We start from the raw sequence: 18182 nt of genomic DNA, 5'->3' as shown, positions 1-18182 counted from the left end.
GAGGGTGTGAAAGGGACTGAAGCTTGTAAACCTCCACCACGATGACAAGGTTCAGCAAGCTCAAGAGGTGGTTCTGACAAATAGGTGAGCTACCATGATGATGTAGTGTCTTTGTACATCAGTCGTGGTTCTGTTCATCAAATCATCCATGTCGAGTTCAGCTTCTGTAAAGTCTGTTGCCAAAGAAAGTGTGTTACGTGACAATGCAATGTCCACCTGCACATGGCTTGCCAGACTGTTCAAACAAAGTTGAATTTTGAGGTACTGGAACATCTTCCCTGTGACACAGATCTTGCTCCTTCTCACTTTCATCTGTTCAGGGTCACTGAAGGATGCTTTGTGAGGTTGTTGATTTTCCACAGACAGGCAGGAAGCAGTGCAAAAGTGACTTTGCAACCAATCGAAAACCTTCTTGAAAGGAATGTGCAAGTTTGTGGTAAGCTAAACATAGTGCATTGTCAAGGATGATGACTATATAAAAAAAATGATGTATAAATTGAACTCCTACATTTTTGTAAATAAATTATAGAATAAAAAGTGTAAATAATTTTTGACTTGCCCTCATACATACGGGAATAAATAAATCAGTTAGGTATTACAATTTTACTTTACAGGTTGTAAATTCATCACCTCCACTTATAATGTTATTACTGTTTAATTATAGCACAATAGTATGTTTTAAGTGCCAAATCATCATTTTTTTGACATATAATTATTTTACTTACTTTCATACAAAAAATTAAATTACAAAAATAAAACTTTAAAAAAATTATTAACCTATTTAATGTTTTAATTTTTATTTATCTACAGTAATGAATCGTGCAGACTGAAAACAGATTATTACATTTTAACTACACAACTTCAACAGAAAAATGATGAAATACAAAAACTAAATGAGGAATTGGATGAAGTACGACTTAATGCGACAAAGGAACAGGAAAAGGTTAATGAAAAATGTAAAATTACAGAGATATTACATCATGAAGAAGTACAAAATTTAAACGATGAAATAAATGAATTGAAAAAAGAAATTGTTGAAGAAAAAGAAAAACGTAATGTTGAATTAGATAAAATAGTTACAGAAAGTACATCAATGATAGAATCTATGAAATTATCCGACAATGAAAAAATTAAAGGTATTGAAGCCGAATTCGATATTTATAAAATGGAAATGGAAGTTGATTTTAAAGTTAAATTAGATGAATGTTGTGAAGAAATGAAAAAACAGCTTATCGATATTAATTCTAAAGTTGAAGATGCCATAAATAAAGTTCATGATGTGGAATCTGAATTTAATAAGGAACTGGAAGAATTTAATAAAGAAATGGAAGAAAATCATAAAAAAGTAGAAGATGTACTTAAAGATTTGACTGCGCTAAATGATGAAAGAGATGAATTAAAAGCGTGTAATTTGGAACAAAAAAAATCATTAAAGGATTCTAATGATATTATTAAAAATTTGGAAGGACAATTGTTTAAACTTGATGAGGAATTAACTAGAAGTAAACAAACTTGTAAAAATTTTCATGTTGCTACAATGGAACATCGTAAAACAATCGAAGCTTTAAGTAAAAGATTGTATGAAAGTGAATCAGAAGTGGAACGTTTAAATTCAGTACAAAGTGATTTAGAAAAACAAAAATTGCTTTTGGAAAGTAAGGCTGAGAATTTGGTTATGGAAATAATAAATTTAAGAGAAAGTATGAAATATTTAGAAAGTGAAATAATCAGAGATGTTGAAGAAATAAAGATGCAGTTAACAGCTAAAGTTGATAGTTATAGAATAAAAGCAGCGGAAGAAACAAAATCTCTTCTAGAAACAGTTGAAGAGAAACAAAGAACAATAGATATGCTGGTCGGTGAAATAGATTATTATCGTAATAGACTGAAAGAATCAGAAGTGTATATTACAAATATAAAGAACAAAACGGAACAGTTCAACATGGAAATAGTTCAACTTAAAATGAAATTAACTGAAACTGAAGAAGAATTTTCTGAAAGAATGAATGCCCAGAAAAGTCTGTACGATATTTTGGATGATAATTATAAAGAAAAATGTGACATGATTAAAAAATTACAGCAAATACAAGTAGATCAAGAACAGCATATGAATGAATTAGTTGAAAAGCTTGATCACCAAAGCGAGTGCGCTCAAAAGGCAACAGCTCAAATAAATGGCTTGACTTCAGATAATATAGTAAAAGAAAAGCAAATAGAAAATTTAGTGGAAAAATTAGAAGCCAGTAGTGAAGCTGTTAAAACTATTTCTAAACACGTTGAAAATATGTTGGCCGAAATGGATAATAAAGAAAAGGAAATTAAAATGATTAAGCATAACATGGAATTGCAAACATTATCGTTAATTTCAATTAGTAATGAAAATAACGATCTGAAGTACAGGCTGGAGCAAAAGATGCAGCATATCGAAGATTTAGAAAAAGAAGTAAGAGAAACACATAAAGATAATGAAAAATATGTTGATGAATTAATATCTGAAATAGTACTCGAAAAAGAACGCGGTTCGGAATTAGCATCACTTCTTTCTCAAACAGAAGAGGAAAAAATGATAGCAGAAGATCAGCTAAAGGCTGTGCTAGCAGATAATGAAGAATTATCGTGTAAATGTTCCAGTCTTAAAGAAGAATTACAAAAAATGACAGAAACTGTTAATTTAGAGAAAGAAGAATGTTTAAGATTATCTGAAATTTTAAATAAACATGAAGAAAATAAACATGAACTTGAAGAAAAATTACAAAAAGAAAACATAGAAAAAGCCCAATTAATATTGGAACTTTCGACTAAAATTGATAATTTGGAAGAACTTTTGAAAAAAGCTGAAGAAATAAAAATTATGACTGAAAAAGAAAATACTGAACAAAGAGTACAATTACAGACTATGCAGGAATATATAAATGATTTGGAAAGTGTAAATGAATGTACAAAATTAAAAGTGGATGAATTGAATGCAAGAGTAGAGGAAATGTCATCAGAACTTTGCAACCGTACAAAAGAGATGGAAAAGTTACAATCAGAATTTGACGTGCCAAAATTTGAAGATGCTGTTACCAGTTTAAAAGAAGAAATTGTATTACTCTGTGATAATATTGATGCCAGAGAAAAGAAGGTCGATGAACTTATGGAAACTAAAAATAATTTGGAAGCGGAGTTAGTGAAATCAAGAAATGAATATGAAGCAAAAATACAAGAACTGGAACAGCAAATTAAAAATGAAATGAATAAGAATAATGGATTGAGTGATTCATACAATAAAATGGAAAATAGAAAGAATGAGTATAAATTATACAGTTGTAAAATAACTGAAGAGGTGGACCAGTTAAAAGAACAACTCAAGAAACTTCAAGATGAAAAGTCTAAGTAAGTATCAATTTTCAGTTTTAGTTAAATTAGAAAATTTCTTTATTTTAAATCTCTTGTGTTTTTCTAATTTTTGGTTTTAAAAATTTACAATGAATTTTTTTTACTTTTAACTGGTCTAAATTCCAAAATTGATTGCTTATAATTTTTTAATTACATTTGAGACAAATTTCTGCTAGGCACAACTTAATATCATCAATCTATCTTTTCCGAGGTCAGTTAGAATTTTACTCTTTACATGCAATATAACATCATTTAATGACCCTGTAAATATAACCCTGATTACATTTTACATATGTAATTGTTTTGAGGAAGAGTATTTTAACACAGTTTTTACAAAAATATGCTTTAAAATCTAATGTTTTCTTTCAATGTCTCTTCACTTGAATAATGTGCATCCTAATACAATGGAAAATACTGAGATGGAGTCAAACTTTTTCCATACATTTTCAAATATTTGCATTAACACTTTCAATTGGATGTGAAATCCATTCACTTGATATGTCTAAATCTTCGACAGTAGTTGTAAAATTATTGTAATAGTTGTAAATTAATTATTTTTCTGTTATTACAATCTGCTAGTAGATAACAAAACTTTAATGTAAATTCTGCCCTTTGCTGTTCTTCATAGAACTGACAAATAGAAAATTAAAAACCACTTTCAGGTAGATTTATATATGTATATAAATGTAATAAACAGAATTTAATGATACTGATCATATTACGTTAAATTAACATATAAAGAGCGAGCAACATAAAACCGAACCGATAATAAAACCGCTACCCAACATTATTTATGAAAGACTCACGTGACTAGTGGATGTGTATGTTACTACTGATTGTTGTTCCTGTTTGTCAGATGGTTACTTGTTAGTCCAGTATATGTTTTGTTGCAGTGCAGTATTGTGAGTGCAGTTGTGTTTGTGTAAAATGCCTTATTCAATCCAGGAGAGGATAGCTATAGTTGAGGCTTATAGTTGTTAGTCCTTTCTTCAAAATGATCCAAAATCGTAGCTATAGTTGTTCTGGATCGTTTGAAGAATCACATCAAGTATTTGTAGAAAAATTTCCAAATGCCTGTATTCCAGCGAAGAATAACATACATGATTTAGTTAAAAAATGGCATTCAACTGGTTCAGTTGAATACTAGATATGGATACCATGTTATTTGGTGGTTGGGTTTCAATTAACCGTACATATCAGGAAGGGACGACCTCAGACTGCACAAGACTACACCTCATTCACATTTATACATATCATCCTCATTCATCCTCTGAACTAGTAATACCTTGTGGTGGTTTCAGAGGCTAAACAGAAGAGAGTTTCAAATGCAAAATGAAGTAGGCAACTTTCCGTTTGGACTCCACAGGCCATTACCAATATTGAAAGGAGAATTACTGCCAGCTTGGATGATGCCATTTTCATAGAATTCTATGTTCAATTAACTGATAATGAAAAATAATACAGCTTCTTCCAACAAGATGGAACAACGTGTTGCACATCAAGCATTTCACTGAATCGTGTCCATGCAGCTTTCACAAATGAACCAGCTATCAGGAGAGGACAGTGGCCTCCATGTTCCCCAGAGTTGTCTACTTGCTATTTTTTCCTTTGCTACTTAAAGGAGAGAGCTTATGCATTTAATCCCCACAGTGTTGATGATTTGAAGGTGAACATTCAATGAGAAATCAATGCAACTGATAACTATGTTTAGCGTCAGACGATTCTCAATATGATCAATCCAGCACAAAAGTGCATCGATGTCCAGGTTGGTCTTTTTGAACATCCTTTTCAACAAAAATGCAACATTTAAATTACGTCTTATGTTTTTCTTATTTAATTTATCTGTAACATTCATAAAATTTCGTTCCAACGTAACTACCAATTCTGCAGCGGTTACGTTATGGGTTTGGTTTTATGTTGCACACCCTGTATTTTCTTGTCTAGAAAACATCACTTTTAAAAATCAATGGTGACAAATTAAAATCTCACTCTTAAAAAAAAAAATATACATGCTAACAAAAAAAGACTTACGAAAATATAATAATGAAGTAAAATCTAAACATGATGAGTAATTAAAATTTATAGGAAAATAATAAATTTAATCTCATTCATTATATTCATATTTAGAAATAGATTAAAATGTGATACCAAAATAATAAAGTTCAGTAATAGCAGAAGTTTTTTTTTTTTTCAATAACTCTGTTAATAATAAACAGATCTATCCCAACAATTTAAAAATATAAGTGTTTTTACTTTTCTTGCTGTAGCCTTACTGCTGCTGCAATAGCTTAGCTATAATGTGAAACTACAGCGATCAGCCAAAATTTTGGGCATAATCTTTGCAGTTTCAAGAACTCCTTAGTCAAAAATCACAAAAAAATTATAGAAATTTCCAGATTGATATATGTACTTTCATGTGTTTGCCTGTATTTTTATTAATACCTACATTCTGGCTCAGAATATATCTATGTGTGGGGCATGGATGGCGTTAAATTTTAGACAGAATTAATGAAAAAAGGAGTAGAGGGTTTTCACCATTTATAATTTTTTGACTTTTTGTATGGTGGTCATAGAAAATTGAGCTTTAGTACAATTGAAGTAGTGAAGTTATATCAAATACCAAAGTGTTTTCAAGCGGATTTATTGGATGGGGGATATTAACATTTCTAAACAGTTTTTGTCTTGTATCTCAAATTTGGCACAAGTATTAAGCTGTATATATCCCAGCTTTGACCTGATTTTCAACGCCATCAAACAAGGCATCATAGTAACTATATTTTTTTAGCCTTATTGAATAAAATTCCCTCAAATTAGACTACTTATTCAAGTAAATAATTAGGGCAATAAGTAAACTTTTAAACCTCAAAAAGCAAGGCTACTGAACAGGATCCATACTTAAAATATCTTACTTTTTTCAAGGTTATAAATCCAACTTTATGTTGTATTAATGTAGACCACAAAGGGATCTTTTTTTTTTTAAAAAAAAAGGGTCCCGTGGACCCAACTTCAGAATTTAGAATTTTTTGATAATCTGTTTTCCAAGTTATGACTGTTATTAAAAATGTTTTATAAAGTAATAATCAAGGAAGAGTATCAGATGGGAGTCAAATTTACTAACAATTTTTTTTTAACAATTGTACTCTAAATAAAGTATAAGTTTGGAGTACCCAAACAACATTTAGAGTACCCGGGGACCCAACAGTTTTTACTAAGAATTTTAATTTTTTTTCTTAATTATACTTTTAATACAAACTTTTAAATTAAAGAACCTCATTTAATCAAGGGGGTCAGATGAAACCCAAATGCTAAATGGAGACACAGAAGAAAAAGCTATTATTAGTAGAACAAAGTTTTATTTAATTTTAATAAATTAAAACATTCATTATTGCATGATACAATGTGTTAAACTGGTCATATAATTCTCTTTTTAATGTTATTACAGTATTTTGGTGCAAGTATCATAATATGAATGACTTATTTTTTATTTTATAGGTTAGAAAGTGAAAAGAAACAATTAGAAGTTATGATAGGGCCATTTATGAAGCAATTACGTGATTATGAAGAGGAAAAAAATCTTTTGGTGACTAGAAAAGGTGCTGTAGAAGAAGAATTGTGGGCACTTGAAAGAAAATATGCACAATCACTTGGCCATCAGAATTTGAAACAAAGAATACATTATGTATCTCGTCTTAAGGAAGAAAATATACAATTTAAACAGGTCAGATCATTTACATCTATTTATAAATTATTATTATCAATTTTATTAATTCTAAGAATTTTTATTCGCAAACATTTTTTTAAACCATAAACACTATTGATAAAGGAATTGCCTTATTCACTTGGAATCTTAAAAACTGTAGCACATATATATTTTTGAGGGTGATGCTAATCACCTAAACCTATATATGAGCTTCATTCAATAATTAAAGAAACAAATGACTAGAAAATGTTATTTATTCAATGATAATGAAACTAACTCTACATTTCAATATATCCCTGGCTTAATTTATACATTTGTCCCATCTTTCTTTGAAGTATCTTATTCCAGTAGTAGAGAATTGTTCACCTCAGGTTTAAACCATTCTTGATCAGTTCATTGGCAAACTCAGTTCTGCTTTAAAACTTGAATAGCTTTGTTTCTTTTAAACAGTATGTGGGCGGGCGTTATGATGCAGAAAAATTAAACCTTCTGAGATGGAACCTGGGCATTTTCTTCTTATTGTGAGTTTTGTTTTATTTTCTAGCTTGTCACAGTAGTATTTAATGTCGGTTGTATGAAAATATGCACAATCACTTGGCCATCAGAATTTGAAACAAAGAATACATTATGTATCTCGTCTTAAGGAAGAAAATATACAATTTAAACAGGTCAGATCATTTACATCTATTTATAAATTATTATTATCAATTTTATTAATTCTAAGAATTTTTATTCGCAAACATTTTTTTAAACCATAAACACTATTGATAAAGGAATTGCCTTATTCACTTGGAATCTTAAAAACTGTAGCACATATATATTTTTGAGGGTGATGCTAATCACCTAAACCTATATATGAGCTTCATTCAATAATTAAAGAAACAAATGACTAGAAAATGTTATTTATTCAATGATAATGAAACTAACTCTACATTTCAATATATCCCTGGCTTAATTTATACATTTGTCCCATCTTTCTTTGAAGTATCTTATTCCAGTAGTAGAGAATTGTTCACCTCAGGTTTAAACCATTCTTGATCAGTTCATTGGCAAACTCAGTTCTGCTTTAAAACTTGAATAGCTTTGTTTCTTTTAAACAGTATGTGGGCGGGCGTTATGATGCAGAAAAATTAAACCTTCTGAGATGGAACCTGGGCATTTTCTTCTTATTGTGAGTTTTGTTTTATTTTCTAGCTTGTCACAGTAGTATTTAATGTCGGTTGTATGTTATTCTTCCAAATAATTACCGTAAAATGTTCCTTTATAGTCTAAAATCACCATTAGCATCACTTTGTTTTTAACTCATGGATTTAAAATTTTTTCCCAGTGGATGAATTCAGAAGATTCATTATGTACTCTTGACATTTGGATCCTGGCTCAAAATGAAGAATCCAAGTTGCATCACAAGTTATGCAATAAAAAAAAAGGATTAACCTTCCTATAAAAATCATCTTTAAGAAGTTCCATGCAATTGTTAATTTGTGTATTTTTGTAATTTTGAGTCAACCATTTTTGAGCACACTTTGAACATGATTATAGAAATTCAGTTAGTCGTGGATAACAGAATGGTCAGGGCAGATACTTAAACTATAAATTTCAGCAGTTTTCCAAGATTTTATGCATCTGACCTCATGAGTAAGATCATTAATGCAATTTTGCAGTGTCAGTTGAAACTTCCATAGGTTTTCTGCTACAGTGAAAGTTTGTGACACTCATTCTGCTCAATTTAATCTGTTTCTATGCTCTTATAAAAATTTACAAGGTTAATAACTTTTTAACTTGCTATTTTAACATCTGCGAGTGAATTTTGACTGGTCTTACATCTTTAGAAAATAAAAATCACATCACAGCATGCTGTTCTTCCAAGGTACACGTTTCAAGCAGCGCTGACATTTTGAAATAAACAAAAGAGGTCATAATAATGAAAAGTTTTTTCTAGCAGCTGAAATTTTGTATGTGGGGTGCCAATAGTCAGGTTCAATTTATTCTGTCAATTAGTTTTTCTACTGTTACCATTTGTCTAATTATTGAATGACCCTCATGTATATTATAAAATGCAGTAGATCTCCTGTTAACTGACTCAGTCAGGACTGACAGGTAGTCAGTTAAATGAATGTCTGTTAAACCAGAGGATTATTTTCTTTTGAATAACTGTTGTAAAGTACCTTTTTGTAATTTATGTAAACAATGACAGTGGTGTAAGGTATTATACGTTAATTAACATGATACCAATTTAAAATGTTTAAGATTAGCTTTTGGCTGAATATTATCCTCCAGTGTGTGGTTAGAATATGAAAATCAGGATTTTAACTCTTTATGTTGTTCCTACCACTGAAATACAGTATGTACTGTAATACAGTATAACATACTATATTTCAGCTTCCACTGAACTTTACGCCGTTTAGCGTAAAGTTTCCGTTATTTTCAATGAATTGCAAGCTAGGGTGGGTCCTGCTGTTTGTTAGAGGAATGTTAAATTTCACTATGTTTCGTATTTTTGGGCTTGTCATTTGTACCTGTTTTATTATTTGTTCTCGTGTTCGACCCTTCCTCCGTCATCCTTAGTGACCGCGTCCATTCTTCTTATCAAATTATTTTTGACTACCCTTTTCATACACCCGTTATTCATTCGTTCCCATACTAATACATCTCACATCTCTTGTTTTTTACACACACTCTCTCTCCTGTCTACTTCCTGGATCTGGTTTCCCCCTTTTTCTTTCACGCCATCTTTTCGGCAGAGTAGATCCAACATTTCTCCAGTACAGTCGCCTATGGCCATATTCTCCTGCAAACTTTGTGACAATATTCTCATCCAAGCAGAATCTCCAAACTCGTTGCTACACATCTGAGATGCTACATATTATTCTACCACTAAACCACATCACACCTCTGTATTCCTGATACACCAGTGCGGACTATGCCCAGGATTACTGTATGTATTCATGTATCTGCATTCACGAGTTCGCCTCTTGATATTATTTGTGTGCTACAGGCAAGTTCAATTTTCATTATTACGTTAAACAGTGATTTTATCATTGAAATTTGTGGAACATTCAGTTCATCATACCTTATGCCTTACGATTTCAAGTTTAGTTAAAAGAAAACCATTTATTCACTTAAATGCATTCATGATAGGTGGCTTACCTATTTTACATGTTTAATTATTACGATTTGTTATTGTAATTAACTCTATAATTTATTTCTGCAACTTGTTGATTGCCGAGATTAATTCTTTGCTACTTATGCACTGTATTCATCATACTTCTCGTAAATTAACCTAAAGCAAATTACTCCTGATGTGCTGGTATGTTTTAGGACTGTGATTTTTGTATTTTCAAGAATGCTTATCTATCAAAATAAACTCCATTTATATTATTACTTATTTTAATGTGATTATATTATAATTAATGTTTTCTAAGCTAATGAAATCTGCTCATTGCTAATCTTCATAGTACAGTATATGTTCGTAGTGCAACTGTTTTCCAGTTCCACTTTCTATTGATGTTATGTTTTAAGTATCTAATTTGAAATTAAGATGTTTTATGTTCTCTTATTTTCAGGCTCTGTTACATTGTGTATTTAAAAAATGTTTATTCATGTATTTTTGCATTTAACATCATTATTCATTTGTTGATTCAGCTGATATGTTAAGTATTATTAAGTTATGTTAATTTCATAATTTCCTTTTATGTTTTAAGGTAATGATTATAACATAAGTTCATTTGTTACACTTTCAATAAAGTCCAATTTCTTTTAGCAAATACTAGCTGTGTGTTTTTTGTTAACTTTACCCAACAATGTTTATGTTTTCGATTTTTCTGCATCCCTTTTAACTTACACATGTATAGGTGCAAATAATCTTCATAGCACCTTCTGAATTGCGAATTATTTTGTAGTAATTTTTTATATTTAATTTTACTTATCTTAAAATTATTTCACGTGTCCATTTTAACTATTATTATTTTAAGTCCATTTTAACAATTCAAAATATAAATTACTTGTTTTTTATCTTTTAATGTATGTTTTTATTATGAAATTTAGCTAGCGAACTGTTTTGAATATACTAATAAAAATTGAATATTAAGAACAAAAATTAATTTGATTATATTTAAACATATAAAACGTGAAGTGAAATATAAAAACATAATTCAAGAGAAAATATCCACACAAGATGACATTCATAGAGCAATAAAAAAATAACAGGCACGACACCCCACAATATAACACATGCATATACATCCATGGCACGTACATGTATAAAAGTCATAACCGTTTTTATTTATAATTTAAATTATAATGATGATCTATATGTATAATGTATAATTTTGTGCCAATCAGAATAAAAGATTAATTTATCTTGAATAAATACACAATACAGTCCTAGCAGCTAAACAAGTCAATGTAAAACACTTTTATAAATCTGAAACAAAAACACTGGCAACAATAATATCAAAATATTATGATTTCCAGATGAAGAGTAGTATTTTATGGACACACCCGTATATTTCATAATGTTAAAATTGTTATCCATTTTTTTAAATGTAAGTGGAATATTAAGGTGATTGATGGTGATTTACATGCATGTATTTGCGATAAACTGATTTTTTTGCATCCTTTTTAACCAGCATATTTATATATATGTGCAAAATAATTTTTGTAGCACCTTCTGAATTGTGAATTATATTTTATATTTAATTTATTTACCTTAAAATTATTTCACGTGTTTATATTTTAAATTATTAATATAGTCAGCAAAAGTTGATTCTACATTACTATGATGAGGTTTCAAGTATTATACTTTTGCTTTAAGCTGACATAATGAAAAATAAAAAAATGAAATATATGTAAAGTGTGTTCTTCATGAAGGAGGTGTGCCACTAGTCCAAGAGAGATGGTTTGATATCTCTGTTTATTTGTTACTGTTTATGTTTAATTTTACCTTGTACATTTATATCATTGTAATTATTGTAAAATAAATAGTTAAATAATAATATTATACTACTATTTATTGTTCTACAGACTATTGATCATTTGACATCAGAGAATTTGCGTCTGAAAAATAAATGCAAGGATCTAGAAGTAGCATCTAGGGAGAATAGCAGTCCGAGAACAGCAAAGAAATCTATGAATAAAGAAAGAGTTCATAGTCCTAACATATTGAGAGATAGAAACCAGCATTGAATGGAGCAATTAAGATAAGTGTCGGCAATTAAAATAATCACCGACATGATTTACAGGAAAATCATGTTGGTGATTATTTAAATTTTTTATAAACCAAAATAAGAATAATAATTTTAACGCTCAGTAAATTAGTAATTATGTAATAGATTTAATTTTTATTTACATTTATTTAATTCTTTTTCATCCCAGATTTGCTTGGTGTTTTGGATTTATAAATCACTCTTAAAAGCAATATTATATTACTCCAACCATTTGCGATAAAAAAAATTAAACTGTTCATCGATGAATAATCTTTATAAAAATTTTATATATTTTCCCAATGGTGATTTTTCACATATGTTGTAGCATATTGCTTCAAATTTAAGAACTATTCAAATTTTTAAAAAAATACTTCTTATTCAATTAACGATAAGTAATGTCAATCTCATTCAAGTTGAATAAATTCCGTTTAATTATCAGTCCCTATTAGTAATCAACAATCTTAATTATTTTCATAATCTATATAACCTTAATTATTTGCACTAGATAGGGAATCTTGGAAAGCTGCATCAAACCAGTCAAATGACTGAAGACAAAAAAAAAAATAATTATTTGTAAAGCAAAGCATGTTTTCCAACATCAATCAAGATTAGCACAAATTTCTGTTATACTAATTCAAGTATGCTAAAATGCTATGACTTGTGAAAAAATCAACAAAACAACTTAATTTTATCAAATTGTAATAATTTATTCATTAGCCTTATATGTTTTGAAATTAATTAGAAAATTCTAAAACAAACTGAAAAATGACCAAAATATGTCTTTCTCACCACTTTATGAAAAAGTAAATTTATCAGAAACAAACTAACAGGTTATTTTGTTCAGCAAAATATTTAAATCAAGGTTATGATGTAGTTATAAAAAATTTATATACAGTAGAATTTGTCGATGTAACCATTTATACAGTCTAACCATCTATCTAAAGTAACTACTCTTTTGGTTGTCACCAAAGAGATAGAACATTTGTTTTCACAGAATTTAGAAATCTTATTTGCTGAAAACAAATAATAATAAAGTAGGAATTTATAAACAGGATCAAATATATTACATTAGCAGAGTAATCTACTAGATTTATGCCACCATCATCAAAAGAAAATTTGTATGCTGATTGCAGTAGTAAAGTTTACTAAATGATTCCTTGTGTACAACATCTTTCACTCAACTTCAGTTCAAAAAAAAGACTGATTTTTTTATAGGAAGGTTATATTTATATAAAAAAAAATGTTTATATCTCAGTTTTAGATATCAGTTATAAAACCCTTTCTCTATTTTTTGTTAGTTTACGAATAAATTATTAAGATGTATTTTAATTGTTCTTATTATTTACATAATAAAAATTAAAAACAATTCACTAAAATACAGTATTTAAATTATAAAATATAAAACTTAAAGGTTTAACTGCAAAACAAAGATTAAAAATAATTACACTAGATACAGGAATGTGATAAAAGTGATTCATATCTACTTTCGAAAAGAAAATACAGAGTCTTAAATAAACTTTCTAAAATTTAATGATCAATATTTATATGGAAAATTTGATTTAAAATTATAAGAACTAATTCAATACAACAAAAATACAAGACTGTATAAGAAACAAGTTACAATAGGTAAGAAAAAGGTTTAGTATAATTTAACTTATTTACTTTGGGTGGAAGGAGACTCGAGAATATAAAGATTTTCCAAAAGCTGAGTAATCATGTTTTTATAGCTACTTCTCTTTAACCATACCCTTAAAATGTTGGTAGGATTAATATCTTGTAATTATCTAATACAGAGTAATTGTCTTCAGGATAATGTTATGTTATTGTGATTGACCTTAAAATTAGAAAAATACTTTTTATATAATGTAATCGGATTTTAATATATACTTGTGTTATAATTAGTAAATCAAAGATTTATGAAATAAAAAAACTGATATAATTTGGGTACATTGATAGCTAATTTTTATTATTTATTTTTGTTCCTTATTGTTATTCAATAATTTTATATTTGTTTTATACATTACGTAGAATATTTTTTATAATTAATGAAATCTGTTTTCTCATCGGATGATCTCAGTGTATTTAACAAATTATCAAATGATTTTATATTCTTTCTCACAAAATTTAGAAGTGTCTCTTCATATTGTTTTGCTTATGAAAGGAAACTGACAACAAAGTTGTAATGACTTTCCTGGCATTCTTATACAGTGAAAAAATAATGGTTCATGAAAAAAGTTACCCAAGATCTTTTTTTTGGGATGAGGGTAATTCATGATGAAATTATCGTTGTTGTACGTTTAAGTAAACTACAAAAAAGTAAAAAAAAAAAAATTTGAAGGATGAATAAAAAATATTTAAGAATAATAGTGAAAAGATCTTCAATATTTTTACTGTTTTTTTTTTTTTTTCAATAAAATGAAAAGTTACTTCTTAATTTCTTACGATAGCAGTCAATTTAGGTTCTCCTATAACTTGATTTGAAATTCATTTGAAAGTTGAAGATTGTTCATAAATTTATCTCAGTTTCATTTATTTTATAACAGTTTGTAATATAATAGGTTATCTACAAAGGTTATGTATCCTAAAATAATATGAAAGTAGCAAATGACTGTAGTTTTGAATAAAAATTATTTATTTATAGATCGGGAAACCGAGCTTGTTACATTTAAATCTGTTAAAATTTCTTATGATTTATTATGAGTACTGATTATTCAAAATATATATTTACTCTTTTGCAATATATATTATGAAAAGGATGCAAAAAATACTTTAATTGAAAATAAATATTATCTCAAAATATAAATTGAGAGTTTCTGAATAATATAAAAATACTTACAAGAACTCAATTGATGATTTAGTTCTGACATAGAATTAATTTTATGTACTTCATTGTACAGTAAAACGCAATTCATGTTACTTGATCTACTCCATAGTAAATGTGTTATAAAGTAATTTAAATTTTTAATTATCCAAGATTATAAAATCTAATTCTAAAAAAATTAAATGTAATTTAATTTTGAAGCAGTATGGTGTTTGTTTATAATTATTTCTTATATATAAAACAGTATAGGAAAAAAGTATTATATAAAGTGTGTGACATGATAATACTATTATATGATTTATTGATGAAATGTATTTTTATGTGTATTTTTTTTATTATTTATAATCAACTTGTTTGTATTTTATAGTATTTATAATATGTGTATGTGTGCGATGAATTTATTTTTGTACCTGATTATTGCAGTTATGATACATTTTATTTATAAGACAAAACAAAACTTTCATTATCTGTATTGACTGATTAATATAACTGAATTGATCTGTAGTAGATGTGTTGAAGTTTTGCTATCTATGTAACCCACCTCACTTGCTCTCTTAATTTTTCTGTTGTTTTCAGTCAAATTAAATGTTATAGTAATTAAAGTTTATTGTGATGTATTATATACATAAAAAAATAATGTTTTTTATTTGAAATACAGTTTTTGTGATTTGTAAGAATTTATTAACTTTATGAAATTAAAATACTAAATAATCTTGCCAGCTATTGCGGAATAATAATGTTTATTGCTAAACATCTTGACACAATATTTACACATAATTTAAAAATGAAATTTTCAATTTATAGTTTGTAAATTTTAATGTATGATATCCATTCAGAAAGTGGTTAACATTTTTATTTTTCAAAAGGAAGATATACTTAGTTCGGATTCTGGTGAGGTTTAGTATTTTTATACACTGAAAAATTTCCATTTACATTCTCAAACACTAACCTTAAGTGGTAGATTTAATTATGTTTTAAGGTCCATTTGTTTATACTTGTAAACACCTTTTAGTTAATTACATTTCTTTTGCAATAAACTGCTTTGTTGTGTGTGTGTGTGTGCATATGTTTTTTTTTACAGTCAATTCTTCATGCAGCAATAAAGTAATGAATATAAACAAATATATTTTTAAGTTTTACCTTGGAAAAGATTATTATATCTTAATTTTTGGATTGGTTTGATGTGTTTCTCTATTATTTTTTTCAATATAATCCAACCTTTGTGTGGCTGTACTGATTTTACTTTCTTATGCCCTGCAACCAACCAAACCAACCCTGAACACCATAATGTATGGCCAAGTAACCAAGTAAATAATATAAATATTCTTTTACAAGATTCTGTCTAATATTAATTTATATACAGAATCTCATTTCATATCTTACCTAGTTTTCAAACTTATTCTGCCTATAAAACTAAATATCTAAATATGGAATTTTCATATTTAGTTTTATTTTAGAGTTTCATTATTATCTAATACAAAACCTGTAACCCTAATAATCACTAAATGTATACTTTTATAAAAATATTGTATAGATTCTCTTTCAGAAATTTCAAAATTTTTTTTGGTGTGAAAAATCTTTTCTGTTTTTTCTAATGGTTGTAAAGGTTGTATTCTATTTTTACTGTGTTGTTAAAAAATAATTACGACTTAAAATCTGTTAAGGTTTTTATATTTAAAAAAAAAAGTAGATTTATTTGTAAACTGGAATAGTTTAAACAAAATTTATCTTGTTCTAAATTTTGTTTGCTTATGTGAAAATGTTTCCTTTTAATTTAACATGGAAAAGACTTTAATTTTTTTTTAACTGATGTATTTTCCTTTGTAAATTGATCTAAAAATTTTCATTTTGATAATGTTGAAAACATTTTCTAATAATGAAAGATTATTAATTAGTTGAAAAATGTTTACGGTTAGCAGAAATTGACATGGAAGATTTTCTTTTTGAGTATAGTTTGTCTTAATAATGATATCTATTGAAGAGTAAGCTTCACATTCTTTTATCTACAAACTATTATATGAGATTTCAATACTGCCCCTGAGCCAGTTCTTGAGCCCCGTGAGGAATGTGTGATGTCATGCACTTCACAATGCAGGAAATGGGAATACATTGATTATACTAATCAACATTAAAAAAAACATTTAGACTGCTATTTACATTATATTATTTCTGCCCATAGTTGTGCTATTTACGTTATATTATTTCTGCCCATAGTTGTCTTGTTTTAATGTATTTCATTAGTTTCTTACGATTTCTCAAAGTATTGTGTAGTAATAATAAAATATTCTAAAGTTTAGATAGTTCATAAATTTATCAAATAATTCTCAGTTAATCACACTTTTTAATAACCAACATGATAATTTCACATCCTTAATAAAGGATCAATTAATACTTTTAAAAATATATGTCATCTAAAATTAAAAGGTAAGAAGCATTAATACATAAATTACCATGTTCTGCAAATAATAAGATGAAAAATACTGCTATATTGTTGATAACTAATGTTTTAAAGAAGTGAGGTACACTAAATTAACAAGTGTATGTATGAGTCAACATGTTTGTATTCCCTACCACCCTCCCCACCTTTGTTAGGTGATGGCTCAAGAATACAGATATGATATCCTCAAGATGGCAGGGGATAATACCTACAGACTGTAATAGTAGTATTCATTTTGTACTATTTTTAGTTCCAAATTTATTAAAATTATTATTTATTTTAAAAAACAGGGGGGAAATGGAAAATTTTTTATTTTTAAAATTTTATGTTTTAAATTATTTCCATTATTTTGTAAAGTTTTGAGAATGTAATTTTGGATTTTAATATATGATAACTGAACGATATTATTTTGTAAATCATTTTATTAAAAATACACAGTGATCCAATATTAAAAGTTTAATCTGTTAATGTTTCATCGTTTTTGGTTATAAAATATTAAAATAAAGTGAAAAAGAATTATTCCAAGCAAATTATTATTGAATAAATTTTATTCAATTTTTTAAGGAGTAATAAATAATTTAATAGTAAAAGATTGAAACCTTTCTAATGGGATTAACATTTTTAAATATTGAAAAACTTTTG

At 27.7% G+C, this 18182-nt stretch overlaps 1 protein-coding gene across 1 annotated transcript in view; it reads left to right on the top strand.

Annotated features, from left to right (window-relative positions):
* LOC142319957 (uncharacterized) overlaps positions 1-12573 on the top strand; it is a 34590-nt gene extending 22017 nt beyond the window's left edge. The window contains exons 4-7 of the mRNA XM_075357634.1: positions 811-3375; positions 6871-7096; positions 7660-7746; positions 12101-12573. Of these exons, the coding sequence (XP_075213749.1) occupies positions 811-3375; positions 6871-7096; positions 7660-7746; positions 12101-12262 (3040 nt within the window). The 3' untranslated portion in view covers positions 12263-12573. The remainder of the gene's footprint in view (positions 1-810; positions 3376-6870; positions 7097-7659; positions 7747-12100) is intronic.
* Positions 12574-18182: the final 5609 nt, after the last annotated feature.

The sequence above is a fragment of the Lycorma delicatula genome, chromosome 2, assembly GCF_047948215.1.
Source record: "Lycorma delicatula isolate Av1 chromosome 2, ASM4794821v1, whole genome shotgun sequence".
In the NCBI taxonomy this organism is placed as follows: Eukaryota; Metazoa; Arthropoda; class Insecta; order Hemiptera; family Fulgoridae; genus Lycorma; species Lycorma delicatula.
Note: the sequence above shows the minus strand (reverse complement) of the source record. Positions and strands in the feature narration are given on the sequence as shown.